Here is a 22622-nt window from a genome sequence, read left to right as displayed (position 1 = left end):
TAAGAACGCAATTAGAAGAGGCAAAGATAGAATATTGTTGGTTTCATCATAGCCTAAAGCTGAATAAGGTAATCTGAATTAAATTAGATCTATATTGTAAACAGAACATTTGAACAGTTCTAGCATTAATTGTTTTGAAACACTATCAATCAATAGTTCAGTTATAAAACTAAACTAGAAAGTTCAATTGAACTGTCGGCATACGTACTTGTCTTGGGTATAGATTCAGTCGGTATTGAAATAATCCATCGTTTCGCTCCAGAAGTTCCTCATAAGTTATTTCAAAAGTGATTGGTGTGTCAGGTGCTGCTAGAGCGGAGACAACTACAGTTTCCATCGTCGGAGTCCTACAGACGTAACATTAAATGCTGTACGATTATTATCGTTATAAGATGTACAATAAATAAACTAATATGATAATAATACTGGTAATGGTTTTAATAATTACAATGACAAAATAGATAACGATAACGGTATCTGCAACGGCAATGTATGCAAAGAGAAGGATTTGTTTTCTTTACACCTTTACTTAGGCACACACACATGAACCGAAAATTCCCCCAATATATCACGTCCAAAGCTCTTTGCCACTATTACAATCACAATCTTTATTGTTATCATAAACATAGTAATCAATTATCACTACTAAATAAAATTAGTATTTTTTTTTCTTATACCTGGTCGTATTTTACTTTTTTTTCCATTGTATATGTCATAATATCATTACCCATATTTTTTTAAAGAATCATGATATATAAAGGTATCGTCTTCTACTATTATCTTTTTATTTCTATTATATAGCTATTATTGTTATTTCTTTGTAGGGCATCAAATCTTAAAGCGTGTTTGTACTTGATGACTTTCCAATCAATCTTTGAAATAAGAATTGTAAAAATATATGATGAAGGAAATTATTTGCATTAAGTTTATTGTGATAACAAAATGAATCACTAATACTCCCTAAAAACGGTAACATATTGGACAATTGAGTTGATACAAGTTTAAACGGTGTTAATATCAATTAAATAAAAATGTCTATTAAAATTGGTATTATTTACCATCTTGGAATTCTTCCTTTGCCGTCTAGAACATGTTTCTTTGAATTTTCATCATCCACAATGGTTGTCTCGTAGGTTTTGCCTCGACTGGTTCTATAACGTGAAAAAACAAAAACATTTTGTGTGACTTTTAACATTGGTGGCGCTAAGAATTGTGTCCAATCTTGGGCTGGAGATTGAAATGCTGAAAGTCTCCAACAACCATCCAACTATTACACAACTTATGCTGATTAACCTTGGATGCTGGTACGTGCAGTTAAAACTACGAATTGGCTTATTGTAACATTAAATATTTCCCTAAATATTATATTAGACCTTGATGGAGTGATGTCTCTGTACAATTTGATATTCTGGGCCACATTTATGTCAATTTACATTGGAATGATCGCCGTTGATTGAAAAAATACGTCAGTAAATCAAATGGTATTGAGTTAAAATTATTGAATCGGCATAAATATGAACAAGAGAAGCTTGTGGTTTGATAAAAGACAACAGCATGATTCTTACGCAATAACGTTAGTGACAAACGCATATCTAGGAATCTGGAAGCTAAACCGAAGATTAACATTGCCCTGGTTCTTGTGTACTATACGAGCAGTGACTTTCGTACGCGCATATCTCAATGCTATCTGTGCTTCAATATCAAGCATTTCTATATCGACACCTTCCTGGGTCTACAAAGAAAATAACAAAAAATTGTCATAGACTTTGGAATTATTAAATTTTCAAATGAATACATGATACTGACTAATTGTTTTCAATAGAGTTTATTCTAGTGATCATGTGAGGTCAGCATACACTATGATATATCAACTTATTGTTGCCATTAAAATCATAGTCACATCATCATTATTGTCATCATCATCATAATTACTACTGTCATTATTATTAATATGTTATTATTAGAACTATTATTTGGAATATCAATAGGCCTAAATTAAGCATATTAATAATATTTTATTATTACTATTATTATTACCATTATCATTATTCATAAATCATCATTGCTATTATTAGTATTATTAATATTATTTTATTCCTAATAATAACAACAATACTAATAGTAATAATAGTAGTAATAATAATTATAATATTAATAATAATATTTTAGTTGTAATTTTGTAGGTAATTTTTATTCACTTAGATTATTCTAAATCAATACCATTAGACTAGGTCAATTTCCCAGAAATATCACTTCCGATGGCAAATTATGTTATTTTTGGCATGCAAGCTTTTTGGGGGTTTTGAGGAGTGCTGAACTCAAATCTGCTGTATGCCAATCTAAAAAATTACCAGAAAGCCTCCAAATGGCCGCCAAAATGCGACCAATTTTGATATTTGTCATAACTTACATAATTTTCCACAAAAAACCAAGTTAAACTCTATTCTACGATTTTTGGTGCCAGGGCATATAGTGGCACCATCAAAAATCAAATTCAGCCGTCAGTGGTTGAAGAAATCAAAGATGGCCGCCAAAATCGCTGCCAAGTTTAAGTATTCTCTTAATATTCTCTATAGAACAAAAGCTGTTTTAGCCTATGATTTGAGATGATAGGGACATACAGTCCGATGGTTGTGAAGTCTACCTACAGGGGTAAAGCTATTATCAAAATGTGTTGGAACTCTGCCACTCAGAGACATTTTCCTACCATTGACAAGTCATGTTGATCTTTTCTATCCAGCAGTAATGACCAGCCGAGTTGCTGGTGTAGAGCAAAAATATTTGTTTGGATTTTAGCCTTAAGAAAAGTTCGGGCAGCCATATTGCGTTATCTGCAGTCTGTCAGAGAGCCCCTTCCCACAGAAACCCCAAACAATATCACAATAATCAAAAAAAGGGAGAATAAACTTTTGTAAAGCAAATTAATAATAATATTATTTATATAATAAAATATTATTTTAATCAAGATAGTGACGTATCCTACATCAAATGACGTGTTTGTGGGACAGTTTGTTGGACTACCGGTACCCTGTTAGGCACTGGAAGTAAAGCACCATTTTGAAAAGCCCAACATTGCGACTGTTGGAGAGTACACTAATATTAGTAGAACCTACAATCAAATAAGTATCTTCTTAAATAAAGCTGATTTGTTTGTGAGACAGGACGCTCATTTAATGATAGGTTCCGCTGGTATTGGTGTAATCTCCGACAGTCTTATGAGTTGTTTCAAAAGGTACTTGACTCCACCAAACTCTTTGACATTGAGACTGTTGGAGAATACACAAATACTAGTACAGAAGGAACAAATGATAAACTTTGAGAAAAGCTGATCCTAAAGCTTTCAAAAAGCTATATAGCAAATCGTATTGTGACTATGGCTTTTTACTATGGAAAAGTCACCATTTGGTCTTTTCGATTGTTTTAAAAATTCATTGCAAGCTGATAGTAAAGTGTTCATATATTAATTAGCTCACGGATCCCAAACATGTTAGAGGCCAATGCAGTAGTACAAATCAGAATAATTTGCAGATTCACCATATAATAGTAAAACTCATCGTGATGGACGAATGAAGTGTGGACCATCAACTGGATGACAAGTAATTGCGTATTGGATTTTTAAAAAGGCTATATTTTCACCTTTGACATGATGAATGAATCTTAGATAAAATTACAAATGTGGCATTTAATGCACATGGAAAACATTCTACAACAGACATGCCACTACCACTTTCAGTGTCCAACAGGGTACTGGTAATCCACCAAACTAGTTTCTCTTACATAATCTTTTCCAATTGCTCTTCAGATCGTCTTTGTTGGGCAGGACACTCATTTGGTGATAAGTTATACTGTTGTATTCTCCAACAGTTACAAGAATTGGATTGTGGAAAATGGTACTTGACTCCCAATGTCAATTAGGGTAGTCCACCAAACTAGTTTCCCTTATTATAAGTCACTGATTTTTGTCTTTTTCACCTGCTCTTCAGTTTTTCTTTGTGGTAAAGGACACTGATATGATGATAGTTCAACAGTTTATGTTGTGTTGTGGAAAATAGTACAATGACTACCAATAGCATACAGGGTAGTTCACAAAACTAATTTCTTATGGCATACCCCACAAAACATAACTGTTGTCCAATTTGGAATATTATAATGTTGCGGCCATTTTGGAGGTCATCTTGGATTTTTGCAAGTGGCTGAATTTGACTTTTGGTGGTGCAACTTTATGCTCCTAACAAAAAATCTTAAATCGCAGACTAAAATAGGCCAATGTTTTATGGAATATTTAGGGAGTGAACGTTCAATTTTAAAATCTGGCTGCCATTCGATCTATGCAACCGCTAATAGCTGAAATTGACTTTTGATGGTGCTACTGTATGCCCCTAACATCTCAAATCACAGAATAAAAAAACACCACTGCTCTATAAAGAATGTCATTGGAGTTATGGTAAATATTACAATCTGACGGCCAATTTGGCGGCCATTTTGGATATCTGCAACCGCTAATGATTGAAATTGACTTCTGATGGTGCCACTGTATGCCCCTATCACTTCAAATCATAGGCTAAAAAAGCCATTGTTCTATATGGACTATTAAGGGAGTTTAAATATTTAAATTTAGCAGCCATTTTGGCGGCCATCTTGGACTTCTTCAACCGCTAATGGCTGAATTTAACTTTTTTGGTGCCACTATATGCCCTGGCACCAAAAATCACAGACTCTAAAACTGTTGTTTATATATGGAATATTATGAAGGTTATGACAAATATCAACATTTGGCGGCTATTTCGGCGGCCATGTTAGAATTAGAGGCTTTTCGGTCATTTTTAGCTTGGCATACAGCAGATTTGAGTTCAGCACCCCTCAAAAACTCCAAAAAGCTTGTATGCCATAAATTAACACAATTTGCATCTACCACCTTAAATAAGCAATTTTTTTCCAAATTTTGCCTAGTCTACATACTGAAGTGCATAATAATTTAGAATTATTTAATGACTTATATAATACTAATGTATGTAATAATTGTAAAAGTTATATAAATGGAGTAATTAATCAAAGAAAATTGAAGAAAAATACGATTATCAATCATCAATGAAGCGATCTATATTTTTTAAAATATTACTATTTTTTCAAAGCAAATTAACAATAGATAACACAAAAAAACTTACGTCAACACCAACGACTGGTTCTTCAGCTGAAAGCAATATTAGAGTTGTATATTAGAATATAATATTAATTAGAATATAATATTAGATTAAAGAAGAAAATTATATTTTGAATAAAAACAAAGCAATAGTTCCGATTACAAAGTAGGTGGTAAAAAACGTAATTTAAATATTTAATTTTCACTTCGTTCTTTATGTGCATTTTTTGCCTAATAAGCTAAAACATAAGCTTTTGTTTTAATCTTTAAACAATTAATAATAATTCGTGACTTCGTATTAAAGCAAAATATTGAAAATAATTTATAAAAATACAAACATTTTATTTGTCTCTTTAAAAATCGCAAATATTTTAGTCTACAAGAAAAAAAACCCCGTTATTTTCTTAAAATCCTGCACATCGTGCAAGGACATTATTCTGGTTTTTACAATTACTGCCCATAGGTCACTCTGCCCAGGTTAGCGGGAATCCTTGTAATTGACTTAACTTGACTGAAGAATCCAAACGTGGGTTTGGTGAAGAATGCCCTATGTCTATTATTCCAAGGCATTTGATAATTTTAGCTACTAACGTTTTTTTTTACAATCTTATAGGCTATGCTACGAGGAAAGGAGATATTCAATATAACTCTCGACCAACATTGATGTAGCTCTTGTCGTCTGAGGAACAAAGTCATCAATGTGCTTTGGAGTGCCTAAACATCTGCACAATAATTTGGCCAAAGATAAAACCAGAAAGATAGAGATACCCTAAATTACTACAATGTTTTGGTCCACCAACTGATCACAGGACCTGATAACCCCCTACTGAAGTCAAGAAATGTATTTCAATAAAATGAAAAAAACAAAACCCAAAAATGACAAAATAAGTGTAAACAAAATATATTAAAATGGAAATATCTAAATGCTAGTGATTGTACTTACAGTGGCATATTCTTGCATAATTATACTTGCAGGCGCCAACATAACAAATAGGCTTAAAGAGTACTTACCCCTTACGCAAAACTCCGACTCGGATCCCAGTTTGTCTTTCTCAGCTGTATTATATTTTGAACCGACCAACTCCCATCCAAATCCATCAGGTACTTTTGATTGGCCCTTAGAATTGATAAATTTGAATGACGTCACAGGAGTGAAAAGGTTGTAGCGTTGAGATAAATCGAATGCGCTTCTGAGAGAGTACTCTCGCTTCTTCTCGTCTTCGGTAATTTCAAGGTTTCTTAAGGTTTCTTCTAGCGTATGAAATGCCCAAGATCGTTCAACAAAATCTCGCGGGACGTGCCGTGAACTTGGATTATCCTATGGAACGAAATTAGGAAGATGTAGGCCTATAAGCACGAAGATTTGTTAAATCTGTCACTTTTAACAATGTGAAATGCTTATATTTTGTATAAAACATTTTCATTTATATTTCTCCCATGCCTTTTTTAAAATACTAGTTAAACTTAAAAGTTTAATTATCCACATGTTAGTATACCTACCACAACATTTATTCTCTCTTCCATTGTCATCTCACCAATGTTATTGATTCCAGAACCGGTCGAACCTGTTGCCGTAACACGAACAGGGATTTCTGTTAATTGAGGGTCAGCCAACCGACCAGCTACTGATAGTTCAGACCCGTTGAAAAAGTTCTGAAATTGAGTCTGGGTGAGTGTGGCGAGATCAACACTATTTTCCAAGTAGGATATGGTCAGATCGCGAAGAAGCGGTGTAGCAACCTCATCATAGACGCCCTTTAGCTGTGTCGGCACATCAACTCCGTCAAAGATTCGTCTAGCTATACCTTTATTAGCTAAAGCGATTCTAGTCAAGAAAGGGAAATCAACGTCAGAGTCTCGTTTACCGAAGCCCAGAGTGATGATAGAACAGTCGTTCTGATTTTCTTTCCGTGTGTTTTGTAAGATTACTCTGGAATTTGTCTCGCCGATTGTTGCCGTACCGTCCGTTAACAGAAACAGGATGCAGACGGACGTACGAGATCCACCTGTTGCATTATTCAGCAGCTTCAATCCTTCAACCAACGCGCCATTAATGTTTGTACCTGTGTAGAAAATAGTAAACAGGAAAATACCAAAAACTTAAAAACTAGAGGCCTATATATTGTGGTTATGATTCTTTTATTTGTTGCTTCATTTTATGACCGATTTCCAACTTTAATGTCACATTGAATTTAGTATCTTTTAAGAAGAAGGGAGCCAGAGTTATTCTATCTAATGCTATTTTATAAATAAAATATACAGAAAAAGTCAGCAGCACAAAGCTAAAACCATTAAATATACAATGAGTGACTGCCCTAAATATTTATTTATACTAAGACTTCGTGCCTTAGATACTAAGGAAATCATAAGTATAAAGGACTTTTTTTTTAAAGTAATTTCTTTATTCTTTATACTGGGAAAACCTGCTTAGTAACATATCTAAAGTTCTCCCACAGGGCCCAGTACAGAAAGTCAACAATAACATTCATAATTCATTAAACCAGCAACATACATAAACCATAAAAAATACATTTACATCCAGATCATAACATTTTTAAAATTGCTAAAATAATGTAAGATCAATACGAACATTTATAAATATATTTAGAGAAATACAGCAGAAAGAAAATGGCTAGTTATTATTATTATTATTATTATTATTATTATTATTATTATTATTATTATTATTATTATTATTATTATTACCAGTATTACCATTATTATTATTATTATTATTATTATTATTATTATTATTATTATTATTATTATTATTATAAATATTATTATTATTATTAGAATTAAACGTTATGCTGCCCCTGTTGGCAAACCTCCTTCTCCCAGATTCAGTCCGACATTTGGGCAATGACAAAATGTCTCGAAAAGCTGGCCCTAGTCTTATGGTTGTAAAGTCTACATACGGGGGTAAAGATATTATCAAAATATGTTGGAACTCTGCCACTCAGACATTTTCGTACCATCGACAATTCATGTCGATCTCTTCTATCCAGCAGTAAAGACCAGCCAAGTTGCTGGTGTAGAGAAAAAATATTTGTTCGGATTTTAGCCCTAAGAATAGCTCGGGCAGCAATATTTTTCGTACTCTGCAGTCTGTCAGAGAGCCCAACCACATTTACCCCAACCAATATCACAATAGTCAGAAAGAGGGAGGGAGAAAAAGACTATTGTAAAGCAAATTAAGAATATTTTTATCAAGTTAGTGACGTATCCTACATAGTAAAGGAATTCTTTGGTTAATTTTTAATTGATAGTCAATCCATACACCAAGACGTTTTATACAGTTAACTGTTGAATGACAGAGTTTCCTATGTGAATTTTAAGTTCGTCTGTTCCTTTGAGTTTCCTAGAGGATCCAAATAAGATTGCTTTAGTTTTGCTTACATTTAAAGTGAGTTTGTTTTTGCAACATTATGTAGGTAATGAAAAAGAGTGTCTGAATGTCAATAACATTTTTGGATGAAAATTTAAAGCAGTGTCGTCAGCATATACTAAAACTTGTTGACGATTATCAAGGTAATAGGCAAACCAGTTTTGCTCGTGACTAGAAATTCCAAAAGTAGTCAGTTTGTTGATAAGGGTTTGGTGATGAACTGAGTTAAAAGCTTTTTTAGATCGAGAAAAACTCCACATGTGAGTTGGCTTTTATCCACATTATAAAGAATATAGTCTGAAAATTCAATGAGGGCAGTGGATGTACTATGAAGTGGATGAAAACCCGATTGATGACGGCAGATTAAATTAAAGTATGAAGACAATCTTAAAAAAAAAAAAAAAAAAAAAAAAAAAAATAGTAAACTACTTAGAAATCAATAATTGAAGATTTCTATTTTCGAGATTCTAGATTCGAGATTCAGCTAAACTGGTAGTTAAATAGTCAGTAAACCTAAATGCATAAAATAGCCCTAATGTGCGTAATTCAATTCAAAACTTTATTTAATATCGAAAATGCAAAATTTACAGCATAATGTAATTAAAGAAAATATATATATAGACAGAATACAATTTACAAAGGACATGTTCGAACATGCAACAGTTAAAATTACAAAAAGATCGTTTTTCAACAAGTTCGAGAAGGTAAAATAAGTGTAAAATTACGTCTTGCAAAGAGGGATGCTATGCTATTAAATAAAATTCCCTGTCATGACTATGGAGAAAAAACTGTTGTATGCCCATATATAGTCATGATGTACCTATATAACGTCATGATGTGATGTCACCGTGACCATAGTTTATGTCACGTATTTTTTTGTCACGTAAAATTGAATAGACTGGACATAGCTTAATAGGAGTGAGCATTGATTTGCATACTACTACCAAAATGAACTGGTAAATCACTGTAAACAATGCAATTTAAATAATTAAAAATTTATTTATACATTTTCAGTGCTGTAAACCCATCGTTAAGACAGCATAGATTGTATTATTTCCACTTACTTCTAATGCTTTTAAGATTTTCTACGTGCGTTTTAGCTCTTTCAATGTTCGCTGAGTTTGCTTCTACCAATCTGTTCTGTTCCCACAGATAAATGTCAGTTGAGAATGTTAGGATGTTAAATCTATCTGCGACACTTAGATCGTCTAGAATTGTCTTCAGTGCCATTTTTGTTTGTGTTAGCTTTCTGCCATACATAGAAGCACTGACATCAAATGCAAAGACAACGTCCTTTGGCAGCGCTTGAAGTCCACTCGGAGAGAAGTAATGGACAAAGAAATCATCGGCTACCTACACAATTATTTTAATGACGTCACCATTATAATAGTTTATACATTATTATTATCATTATTATTATTATTATTATGACCGTCGTTGTTATCATCATTATCATCATCATCATTATCATTATCATCATCACCAACATCATTATTGTCATCATTATCATCAGTGTTAATTTTATTTCTATCTTAATCTATTTTTACTGCTACGTTTATAATGCTATGCTGTCTTGCAGCTTCAATGTCATTATATATATATATATATATATATATACATATATATAGTATATAGTTATATATATATATACATACACATGGTATATAGTTATATATAGTATATGTAGTATATATAGTATATATATAGTATATATATATATATATATATATATATATAGTACATAGATAAACAATAGATAAGCCTAATATTGATTCCCGTTCTGAAAAAGTATGATAGAAAATCATCTCACCATGACATCTCCTGGACTGACATCATCATGCTCCACATCGTAGGACAACACAAAAACGCCATAAAGACCCAAGTCAGAATTGAACGCCTGCTGTTCAGCCTTAGAAGGGTCGTACCTAAAGCTAGCCCGGTTATTCTGATTTTTCTTGTTGGTGATATATTCCGATAAAAACACTCTGTTGACGTCATCACCTAAGATAGAGTCTATTGCTTCATTCTGGCTGTTCAATGTGTCTCTTCCACCGTAAAATACAGAAGAAAACAGCGACAGTTCAGACGAGCGTTTGGCCACTGATGATGAAAAATTAAAGAACCCAGCGTTTATGTAGGAGATACCTTGTGCTTCTGTAACCTGTACATCTATACCAAAATCTGAAACAACCTAAATAAGAAGAAGTAACAACCTATTAAAAAATAAAAGGGAACATCCTGCAACAAAATAACCCATAATAATACGCAGCGTGGTCTGTGACTACCAAGCCGCCGTAAGTAGGCGCCTGAAGTAGCTACATGTTCACATAATTCTACAACAATTATTCCGCTGTTACACAGTACGCACAGGACAAACACATATCCTGCCAGTTACCTATGGAGTGGAAAGTGACAAACCTATCAAGACCTGATGTGGCCCGTCAGACCCTCCCCACCACACACACAAAAATTAAACAATAATAACTCACAGTTGCACTTTCTACCCCACTTTCTAATTAACCCAATTAGTACATATACACGATGCACCTTATCTAAACTAATCCCCCCGCCCCCATGGTTATACTTTACAAGATTGGGGAAAGCCATATGGAAGTGAATACTAAAATTTAAAAAAGATGATAGTTTATCCACTTACGTGTCCAGGTTTTACACTTATCACTAGAGAGTAACTTCCACGAACCCTTCTTAATATCTCTTGGTACGTCACAGTATATGTCACATGACCTCTTGGTCTAAGGTAAACGGCAGTTGTGAAATTGTTCCAAAGTGGATCACTAAAATGCATAAAGCAGAAATGGTTACTTATTTTGAAAACAATAATGAGGTATGTGAGTTAAAGATCTGAAACGTAAGTCCAATAATCTAGAAGTTATACTTTGAATAAAATGAGTTATAAAATTCCACCTAAAATTTCGCATAAAACCTTAAATTTGTTACCAGCCAAATTGAAGGGTCAATGAAAAAGTATACAGAAATGGTAATTTAATTGTTTGTTAGTTAATGGGGACTTTTTTCTAATTTAAAATTTTAATTTTAATTTAATAACTTCCTTAAATATGTAAATTAGGCAGTTTAAATATGGAATTGAATTTTTTAATACCGGTATTTATTTTTAAATTTCTTTTAGCAAATTTAAAGGTTTTTGTAGTAAAACATCTGTAGATTATATAAAAATGTTCTTTTCTATTATATGTTGTTAAAAAAATAATGTTTTTTGAGTTGTTAATGCGTTTCGTGTGTAAGAGATAACCTTAATGTGTTAATATACGTACGCATTGGGTGGAACATCTCCAGAAGCGCTAAATGTGTATTCATCTGAGCCTTCGCAACGGTCTCTAATTTTACCATAATATATTTCATCATCTCCATCCACAACTCTGAGAAAAGAAATATTGAAAATTAGGAAGGTGATAAAATAAAATAACATGATTGTTGCTGATTATATATATATATATTTCCTCTTTATCACTACACTGTAGAAACAGCGTGGAGCATTTAAACACAATGCTGTACCGTTTTTGACATTACGATGTCAAATACCTAAGCACATTTAATTCTAAACAAGTCAAGATCCTAAATAAATTAAGGTATGTCTAAGCACGTTTAACTATTAAACGTGTCACACCAAATACTTGACAACATTGCGTGTGGAGCTTTGTGTTAAATCTTCCACGCTGTTTTTACAATGTACTCTGGTTAAAACGGTACCGTAATCTCCTACTTTGTATTAGGCCTAATAATAGGCATAATAGGTCTGTAATGGCTAAAATTCTTGATTATTCTGAATAATGTTTTCCATTGGATTCAAGAAGCCCATTTTCGCCCTTTTAATTTTATTTTTAAATGTTTGTTGGCATACTAATATCTAATAATAACCAACTATTTACAATCACTGATTTTATATTTTATAAAATGATTTCAAAAGTTGCTAATGAATAATAGACTGGAATTTAGCCCCTTTTAAATATACTTTATTAAGTAGTGTCTAATATACGAAAACAATAAATGATTCTCCCTATTTAAGCTCTTAAGGGTAACTTAACTTGTTTCTTTAACTTAGCATTATTAGTACTCCAGCAAAAATAAAAAGTTATTATAGTATCATAAACGTTGTAAAAATATCACAAAATGTACAAGTTGAATCAACGTTTTAACCTTATTCAGTCGCAATTACGTTGTAAAATCCTGTACGTACTACTTATCTATTTACAGTAAATTATTTAAGGTATTATATTATTCTACAAAAACGTTTTGAAAAACCAAACTGGAAGGTAATTATAACGTAAAATTGTGATTCCTGGGTATGCACATTTGATAAAAAAAACAATGTATGGCTGATAACTTACACAGTAAATTCTGTAATGTATGCATTATCTGGAAATTCTAGTGGAAAAGTGATTCTCTCAGAATTGGCGCCTTTATTTGTAATCCTGCAGACGATCGTAGTGCTAGCAAACCTCATTGCTATTTTTGATTTGATATCCAAAACCTTCACCTCACGAATCGGCCGTACATTCTGGTTAAGATAAGGCATGTACATTTAAAAAATTAAATTAAACCTTAATGTTAAGAAGTGTTCTGTTATGTGCCTAATTTGGTCATCTTATATCATTCAAATAATTGTATTGAATACAGTATACAATTGGTCTTATTGCATCATGTTTCGTTCATGAAATGTTTGGAGTTACTTTTAATTCGAAACTTGACTGTGGGTACCACGTTCTTTCAGTTAGGTCTAAAACAGCAACACTGTTGGGTTTCATGAAGACTTAGATCTGATGATTAATTTGTTATTACTGTACTAAACTATATAAATGTATGTGTGGGCAATTATGGAATATGCAGTTACCGCTGGTATCCACAGCGGAAGGGTCACCCCCAGGCGTTGGAATGGATCCAACGGAGGAAATTACAAGAGCATTCTTTCTGGCCAGCAGGTGTGAACTATCCTATGTACAAAGGTTTCAGAATATCTCTATGGAATATTTTCCTTCGATATCTTTAAGTACATTTCTATTCTAGAATATTACTTTTAAATTTTCTGTATTTAATTCCATTCCTCGTGCATGGGATGGTTTGTTGTCTTTGATCCCAGATATTTAAAAAACTAATCAACTGATTTGAATGAAACTTTTGTGAAAGTTTATAACCACGTTACAAGAAATAAATTCTAATGTGTCAGTGACGATCCAAATTCGGGTGTGCATTTGAGGGCCATTAGGGCCCAGACCTGAATATCTCGAAAATGGATCAATGGATAAAAATGACAATGGGCAGAATAGATTGTCATGTTTTATTAAAGAACTGTTTCAATTTTCTCAACGGTCCGAAGTAGAGTATGGATATGAGGACCATTTTAAGAATAAGTTTACCGTATTACTGTAGGCAGAAACAATAGCTATTTGATGAATATCTAAATTTGTGCAATTATAGTTAAGGTGTACGCGTTTTATATGTACTAACTCCACTTGTTTAGGAACTTATTGGAAATATTTTTATGCATCTTTACATTCAACGACGATAAATACCACATCCCATTCTATTTCTAAAATATTTCCATTTCAACACCAATATTTCATGTATTTTGATTGTCAGCTATAAGAGTAAAACGTGCCAGTATGTTAATGAATTTACAGGTGTACAGCTGATAAAAGGCCTACGAAAAATGAAGTGAATACATTTATTTGTGTCGATATATATTGGACCATTCAAATATCTTTAAAAAAAACCGTCGAAATGAAACTTTCGTGTTAGTGTTTTTTTTTATTCAAAGTAGATTGTGGTTGATGGTTAGAAAGTATGAAATATTTTTGAGGAATTATTTCAAAGAAAGAGATTGTCGGGTTATTGTCCGATTTGAAGAGGAGTAGCGAAGTGAGTTGGGGTGGTAGTGGTGGTGATTAAAGTAAATTAAGAACATATTTTGGGAGATTTATTCAATAAAAAGGTATTTGCGGTGTGTGGAGATACGTTCTCTAATGGGTGCTCTTATTATTATTATTATTATTACTACTATTATTACTATTATCATTATTATTATTATTATTATTATATTATTATTATTATTATTATTATTATTATTATTATTATTATTATTATTATTATTAGTGTACCTGTCTTGAAATGTTTATTGATCGTATTGAATGTTAAACTCGAAATAAATAACAAAGTACCAAAATACACATCATAAGAAGTGGGTACACTTACAATATATCCCTCGAACTGGTAATACAATTCATTGTTATCAATATTAATTTATCATATACCTACTGAAGTTAAAATCTGATATAAATGTAGGCTGCTTTACATAATTAATGTAAAACAAAGAAATAAAACTATTTCTCATTAAAATATACAAACTAAGTATCTTACATTGGCCTGCCGCCTCTGTCTTGATCTTAACAATTTTAATTCCTGCAAAGAAATAAAAGAATAGGTTTTTGCTGTTAGTTTGTAATCTTTAAGACATATAATATTAGAGTTATACACATGCCTTTGTAAAATCTCCTCTCATTTTTGTGTTGATTTTTACCTAATGTTTGGATAGTAGTTTAAATCGGTAAATGTGTTTGAACGGATTTGAACAATGGTTAAGCTATATTATCTATTACTGTATCAGATTTAACACGATAAAATTTCTATAAACACAACCAATGTGCATTGAATATAATACAGTGGTCTTTGTTTAAAAAATACGACGGTTTTTGTAACACATTTAAAAAAAAAAGATGTTAAGGATAGGATTAATTGGGCCAGCTTTGCAGGAAAGTGTACTTAACATTACTGACTTGTTGAGCTTAAATACTAAACACAGTGCTAGAGATATAATCAACAATAGTTTGTTGTTGATAACCAACAAGCATGCCTTTACGTGTTTTCTAGTCAAAACAGCAACACTTTTTTTACCACGATTCGGAAAATATTAAACTGCGGCCTACGCCAGGCGGCGCTTGCTCTTGGCATTGATTTTGCTCCTATGCCGTTTTGGTCTATGCACTATTGCCGTTTTGGTACATGTCATTGTCGTGCTGGGTCTATATTGCCGTTTTGGTGCTTGTCATTTCCTTTTCGGTTTATTGCCGTTTTGACCTGATACCGTAGTTGCTTGTGTTTTCCACATTTTATAAATACTAATACCTTTAATGTTTTTAATATTAAGTTAAGCACAATGGCGGCGGAATCGGATCTTCTATCTGTGAAAGTACCCTCCCTGGGCCTTCTATTTCGAATTCCTGGATCCGCCACTGGAAATTACAACAAATATGAAATCATATTACAGTAGCTTGATGCCTATAAAATAACTTATAAAATTCACCAAACTTCGTAAAATCTTCGCCCCCTGGACCCCCACCGGGGGTCATTGGCGACCCCTGGCCCACAGCCTAGATGCTCCCATACTCGACCCTGTCTCTTATACACATCTAGATGTGTATAAGAGACAGATCGTAGACCGAGTTCAACTTCATCGGAAATCTCTCAACATATACACATTGAATCACCTGGACATCATGTGGACCTGGCACAGGTCAACATTCTTGACAGGGAACCAAGACACTTTGAAAGAGGTGTCAAAGAGGCAATTTATATCCGTGTGAATAAACCAACGCTAAACCGAGACGGGGGCCGACACAAACTGCCAAAGATCTACGATCCGATTTTGGAGTCACGTGTTCGTAAGATCACGTGCCCAAAATCGGTGTAGCCTTCAAGTCATATTCCAGTCATTGTGCTGAGGAAGACCGTGGCATTACGGTCGAAAATTTCACGGTAATGAAATTTGTTTGTGTTGTGATCAAAAGTTTAAACGTTTAGTATATTCAAACACCAACACAGATGAGCTACTTTTCGAATATTATTATTATTATTATAAAATATTGATTTTTTTTTTCTTTTTGTAACGAACATTACAAGTTCCCTTTTTGAGTTGAGCAACCAAATGTTGATTGACGTCTGTATACGTGAGTCTGTAAAGTTTCCTTGAAACCCACCCTCGAGCATGCAGAAAAAATCGCCTGCATTCGTGAATTCTGTATTTAGGCATATGGGGGGAGGAGGTAGGCAATCTTATGGAGCGACGTTCTAGTTCTCTTCATGCTAACCACGAAGATGTATAGTAAGTGTAACTGATTGGCTTACAGTAAACCGTCAAACTAGCGTAATATAACCACATTTAAACTTTATAAAGTTTAAATGTGGTTATATTACGCTAGTTTGACGGTTAATTTAACGAAAACAATAAGATACTTATTAGGCCACTTTTTAAAATAAGTTGTCTGAAGGTTAACTACTGAATTTACAGTACACTGTAGTTAATGTGTTATAGGTTGTAAAAACTGTATTTCGAATAAAAAATCATTCGCTTGACATTAGGAATTAATCAGTTGTGAAACAAAATAGTAGGCTATGTCAAGTGTTCTGTTGAACAGTGGCAGATTCAAGGGGAAACCCAGTCAGCACGGGACCCATCCCATTTTTTTTTTCAAAATTATTAAAAAATATGGAGAAAACAGACAAAATTGTATTCAACTTTTAATCTGAGAGTGCCATTTCCTTCCATCTAGAGGTGCCATAATCATATTTTTTCTTACCTCAGCCCCAACAGTTGTAGGGCTGAGGCGGGTGGACATTCTACTTACGCAAGAATCTTCACTGGAAGCCCTCAATTTCGACTTCCTGGACCCGCCACAGTGGGAGTATCATTTCTGAGCTACATAGAAGTGTAATTTGTATCCATCGGGGAAAAAGTGATGTTTTCGTCGGGGAACCCATATCAAGGATAACCCTCATAATAAATAATTCATTGAGGTCGTGGAAGCAATCTCGACTTCGACTTTGTTCGGAAGTCTGTGGCGCGTTCAAGAGGAAGGGGGAGGCTAATTCAATTTTTTAATGGAGATATAAGGAAAATTATATTCAAATTTGAAGTCTAAGAGTGTAATTTCCGGCCATCTAGGGGTGCTATAATCACAAATCACGGTGTGGCTGAGGCGGTATAGATTCTCCATCTGCTGAAGTACCCAGTTGCGGATTCAAGGGGACCTAGCCGGCCCGCCCCACCCTCCTAAGTTGTTCAATAAAAATAAATGGAGATATAAAGATAATTATATTCAAATGTTATGCCTGGAAGTGCAATTTCCGGCCATAGAGGTGCCAGTAACCACAAATTTTCTTACCTCAGCCCCAACCATGGTGGGGCTGAGGTAGTATAGATCTTCTATCTGTGAAAGTACCCTCCCTGGGCCTTCTATTTCGAATTCCTGGATCCGCCACTGGAAATTACAACAAATATGAAATCATATTACAGTAGCTTGATGCCTATAAAATAACTTATAAAATTCACCAAACTTCGTAAAATCTTCGCCCCCTGGACCCCCACCGGGGGTCATTGGCGACCCCTGGCCCACAGCCTAGATGCTCCCATACTCGACCTTATGAAATGCACCCCCCCCCCTCACTTTCAAAAACGTTCCGCCACCGTTGGTTAAGCAAGAGTAACCGAAGCGATGGACTGCTCAGAATAATTTTCTCTGCACACGTCGGTTTTAACCCCATTCTCATCGTGTATTGCTTTTTAATCTTTTATACGAGCTATTATTAGTTATTCAATACAAATGTTTGAGCTGGTGGCATTTAGCAACATATGCAGGGCGTAGGTGCTGTTGCTAAATGGCCGAGTGGTTGAGGCGATAGACTGCGAATCCCTTGTGCTCTGCACGCGTAGGTTCGAATCCCATCTTCGTCGTGTGTTTACTGTATTTATTCTGTTGTATTACTTTTTAGTTATTTGATATAACAGTTTGATTTGGTAGCATTTAGCAAAAATGTAAGCGTGTAGTGACGAGGTTGTTGAGTGGTTAGGGTAATGGACTGCTAACCCATTGTGCTCTGCACGCGTAGGTTCAATTCCATCCTCGTTGTGTTCCTATTTTTAATTTGTTCTGTAGTTATGTGACTTGATATAACAGTTTGAGTTGGTTGAATTCAGCAAAATGTAAGCGTATCAGACGGGGCCGAGTGGTTATGGGGATGAACTGCTAATCCATTATGGGTTGGAATCCCATCACTCGTCGTGTAATATTTATTTTTTTTTTCAAATCTGTTGTATCTTGTTTAGTAATTTGTTATAACATTGGTAGCATTTAACAAAAATGTAAGCGTAGCTGTGGTCATAAATTAACGAGGTGGTCCAGTGGTTAAGGTGATGGGCTGCTAATTCATTGTGCTCTGCACACGTGGATTCGAATGTGAAGTTCTTTTTTAATCTAAATCTTCATCGTCATCTTCATCAGTCAGGAAAAATATCTTTCGAAAACATCTTTCGGTACGTCACGCTAACTTGTTTGGTTTGGCAGCATTTAGCAAAAATGTAAGCGTATTGTAATAACGAGGTGGCCAAGTAGCTAGGGCGATGGACTTTCAATTCAATTCTATCCTCTCTGTATTTTTTAATTTGTTCTGTAGTTATTTGGTTTCATATAACAGTTAATTGATCTAGTTGCATCTAACAAAATGAGGCGAGTCGATTGGCCGAGCGGTTAAGACAGGGATTGATTGTGACATGCAGCCACAATATCGGCGCTGGTTAGAACGGCACTCGCCTATGGTTCCGGTGGTGGAACAAGTCTTCTCGGACTCAGACTAAACCGTAGGCCCAGTGTACAAATTTGGCTCGTGTGCACTTTAAAGATCCCAGTACATCATTCGAGAAGAGTAGAGGGTTACTGGTCCATCTCTAGTCCCCTGTCCGGGCACAGAAGGAGCGCTTACGACGCGGCCCATGTCAGGTATCCATCTGCGAATCCTTCTACCACACCACGTAAGCGAGATTATACACACTAGCTACGTAGTGACTCGATAACAAGAAGAAATCTAACAAAATGCAAGCGTATTAGTCAGAGATTGCCGAGTGGTTAAGCCGATGAACTGTTAATCCATTATGGGTTGAAACATCTTCGTCGAGTAATGATTTTCTTTTTTTAACGGTTGTATCATATTTAATTATTTTATATAAATATAATAAGCGTATTATTGTAATCGTAACTTGACGAGGTGGCCGAGTGGTTAAGGCGATGGACTGCTAATCCATTGTGTTCTGCACGCGTGGGTTCGAATCCCATCCTCGTCGTGTGATGCTCTTTTTTTAATCTTCATCAGCTTAGTAAACAAAAATTATCTTTCGGTAGTTATATTATGTAATATTACAATTTGAGCTTATAGCATTTAGCAAAATTGCTAGGGTATTGTTGTATAGTTGACAAGATGGCCGAGTGGTTAATGCGTTGTACTGATAAACCATTATTATGCTCTGCGCAAGTGGGTTCGAATTTCATCTTCGTCGTGTATTTTCTACTTTTAATCTGTTTTATTAATTTTAGTTACTATAACAGTTTCATGCTCTTTTTTAATCTTCTTTATCGGTTTAGTCAGCAAAATATCTTTCGATACATCAGTTATTATTATCTTTTGCTACCGCATTTAATATTACAGTTTGAGCTTGTAGCATTTACCAAAAATGTAAGCGAACTGTAGTCATAACTTCACGAGGTTGCCGAGTGGTCAAGGCGATGGACTGCTTATCCATTGTGCTCTGCATGCGTGGGTTCGAATCCCATATAGTCCTCCTGTATTTCCGTTTAATCTGTTATAAAGCATTATGTATCATCAAATATAAAAGTTCTAGCAAAATTTAGCAACAATGCAGGTTGCGTCTGTAAGATGACGTGGTGGCCGAGTGGTTAAGGCGATGGACTGCTAATCCATTGTGCTCTGCACGCGTGGGTTCGAATCCCGTCCTCGTCGTGTGTTCGTTTTAATCTGTTAGTTTTACTTACTAGATATAAACGTATGAGATGGTAGAATTTTTAGCAATAAATTGACGAGGTGGCGTATTGGTTAAGGCGATGGACTGCTTGTCCATGAGTTCGAATTCCATTTTTGTCGAGTAATGCATATTTTTATTCTGCTGTATTATTATTCGATATAACAGTTTAGTTGGTCGCATTTAGCAAATATGAAGCTTAACTGTAACATTTAGTTACCGAGGTGGCTGAGTGGTCAAGTCGATGGGTTGCTAATATATTGTGCTCTGCACGCGTTGGTTCGATTCCCACCCTCGTCGTGTACGTCCTATTTTTAATCTGTTGTATTAATTTCAGCTATTTGCTATTTATTTTCCAACAATGTAATATTTTACAATTTCAATTTGAATACAATCTTACATTGTTTATTTGATTTTATTTCCAACATCATCAGACAGCAAAAAGTAAATTACAGGATGTCTTAAATACAATACATATAAATATTTTAAAAAAAGTACAAAAAAAAAAAAAAAAAATGCGAAGAGGAACATACTAGACTAGAAATTGCAGATACAAAAAAATACAGGTTGTAAGGAGGATCATAATCGAGAAGTGCAAAAGCGCTTGTCACGATAAGATCCTATGTGTATATACACCAAAGATCTTATAAACACAAGATAGCGTTCTCCGCGATTTACGCGTAACAAATAGAAGCGTCGGTCAAGGTTCAAAAGTTTCCCATTTAACAAGAGGGCGCCATTCATGCGCTATTACCGAAGAGAAAAAGTAATAAGTTTTGGAAGAGGGCGTCCTATCTGTTGCCATGGATCTGAGATGGTTCCTGTTCTGCTGTTCACAGGCGGTGTACTGTATGGTCAGATCAGAGCGGTCAAGGGTCAAAAGTTTCCAATTTAGCAAGAGGGCGCCATTCATGCCTTATTTCAGAATTTGCACGCGTAAATCCCGGAGAACGCTATCTTGTGTTTATAAGATCTTTGATATACACATATACACACAAAAATAGATGTGATGAAGCCAAGTATTAGTGTACATAATAATATAAATTTATTATTAAAGAATAAAAGGGCATTATATAAATAAGTAAATAAAATGTATAAAATACAATAATAATACAAATATTATTTAAAAAATTATGAGTAAGTTCATACTGTAGATATCTAACTTTGTATTAGGAATATATTTAGATAAGTAGTGCTTCTTGATGTTTCGCTTTTTTTTTAAATTTTCATCAATATCATTCCATCAATATCATTCCATAGTTTAACATGAGTTACGTGAAGTAACCAAGGATTGTTTGAATTACGTAAGGTATACTTGTGAGATTAAAGGATTGGGTTTTAAAGAGACTGGAAATGTATGGTGTAATTTCGTTATGAAAAAAACTGAAAAACATAAGAGACAATTTGCGTTTTACGTAGATTATAGAGATAAAATTTGTTAATTTTTTTTTAAACAGTGGTTCAGAGAAAGCAATATGGGAAGAAAATGTAATAAAACGGACTACTCTCCTTATTAACTTATTTATTCTACTAAGCTTAAGAGGATAATCCTCCGCCCAATACACTTGATATAACAGCTTGAGTTGGTGGCATTAACAAAATGTAAGCGTAAATGTAATCATAACTTGACGGGTGGCTGAGTGGTTACGGTGATGGACTGCTAATATATTGTGCTCTGCACGCATGGGTTCAAAACCCATCATTCTCGGCTATTGCTTTTCGATCTGTTATACAACATTATGTTTAGTTATTCAATATGAAAGCTTAAGCTGTAGCATTTTAGCAATAATGCAGGGCGTAGCTTCTGCAGTCACAAGTTGGAGAGGTGGCCGAGTGCTCAAAGATGGGCTATTAATCCTTCTGCAAGCGTGGGTTCGAATCTCTTCCTCGTCGTGTAACGTTATTATTTAATCTGTTATATTAGTTTTAGTTAACATATAATCGCTTGAGCTGGTAGTATTTATGGTCAAAATGTAAGCGTATAGTAGCTGTAGACGAAGTGGCTAAGGAGATGGACTTCTAATCCATTGTGCTCTGCAAGCATGGATTCGAATACCATTATTGTCGTGTACTGCTTATTTTTAATCTGTTGTACAGTTCTGTTTTAGTTACTTGATGTAAAAGTTTGAGCTGGTAGCACTTAGTAAACAATGTATGGCGAGCTGCTGTAAGAAGAAAGGGTGACCGAGTGAATAATGTGCCCGGGATGGAATTTCAATCAATGTGCTCTGCATGCGTGGGTTCGAATCCCATCC

The 22622-nt window shown here is 34.3% G+C and overlaps 1 protein-coding gene and 2 non-coding genes across 3 annotated transcripts in view; 2 read left to right on the top strand and 1 right to left on the bottom strand.

The window, feature by feature from the left end:
* LOC117118951 overlaps positions 1-22622 on the bottom strand; it is a 41834-nt gene that overhangs the window by 13998 nt on the left and 5214 nt on the right. The window contains exons 2-13 of the mRNA XM_033263692.1: positions 14922-14963; positions 12896-13065; positions 11822-11926; positions 11185-11323; positions 10339-10719; positions 9593-9881; positions 6641-7203; positions 6152-6458; positions 5166-5191; positions 1566-1732; positions 1059-1151; positions 209-347 (exon numbers count right to left, since the gene is read on the bottom strand). Of these exons, the coding sequence (XP_033119583.1) occupies positions 209-347; positions 1059-1151; positions 1566-1732; positions 5166-5191; positions 6152-6458; positions 6641-7203; positions 9593-9881; positions 10339-10719; positions 11185-11323; positions 11822-11926; positions 12896-13065; positions 14922-14963 (2421 nt within the window). The remainder of the gene's footprint in view (positions 1-208; positions 348-1058; positions 1152-1565; positions 1733-5165; positions 5192-6151; positions 6459-6640; positions 7204-9592; positions 9882-10338; positions 10720-11184; positions 11324-11821; positions 11927-12895; positions 13066-14921; positions 14964-22622) is intronic.
* Positions 19593-19674, top strand: Trnas-gcu. The gene has a single exon. It is a non-coding gene; the product is annotated as a tRNA-Ser (tRNA).
* Positions 20267-20348, top strand: Trnas-gcu. The gene has a single exon. It is a non-coding gene; the product is annotated as a tRNA-Ser (tRNA).

The sequence above is a fragment of the Anneissia japonica genome, unplaced genomic scaffold, assembly GCF_011630105.1.
Source record: "Anneissia japonica isolate Jap-2015-1 unplaced genomic scaffold, ASM1163010v1 scaffold1826_len1998817_cov189, whole genome shotgun sequence".
Classification (NCBI taxonomy): domain Eukaryota; kingdom Metazoa; phylum Echinodermata; class Crinoidea; order Comatulida; family Comatulidae; genus Anneissia; species Anneissia japonica.
This window is presented reverse-complemented; position numbering and strand designations above follow the sequence as displayed.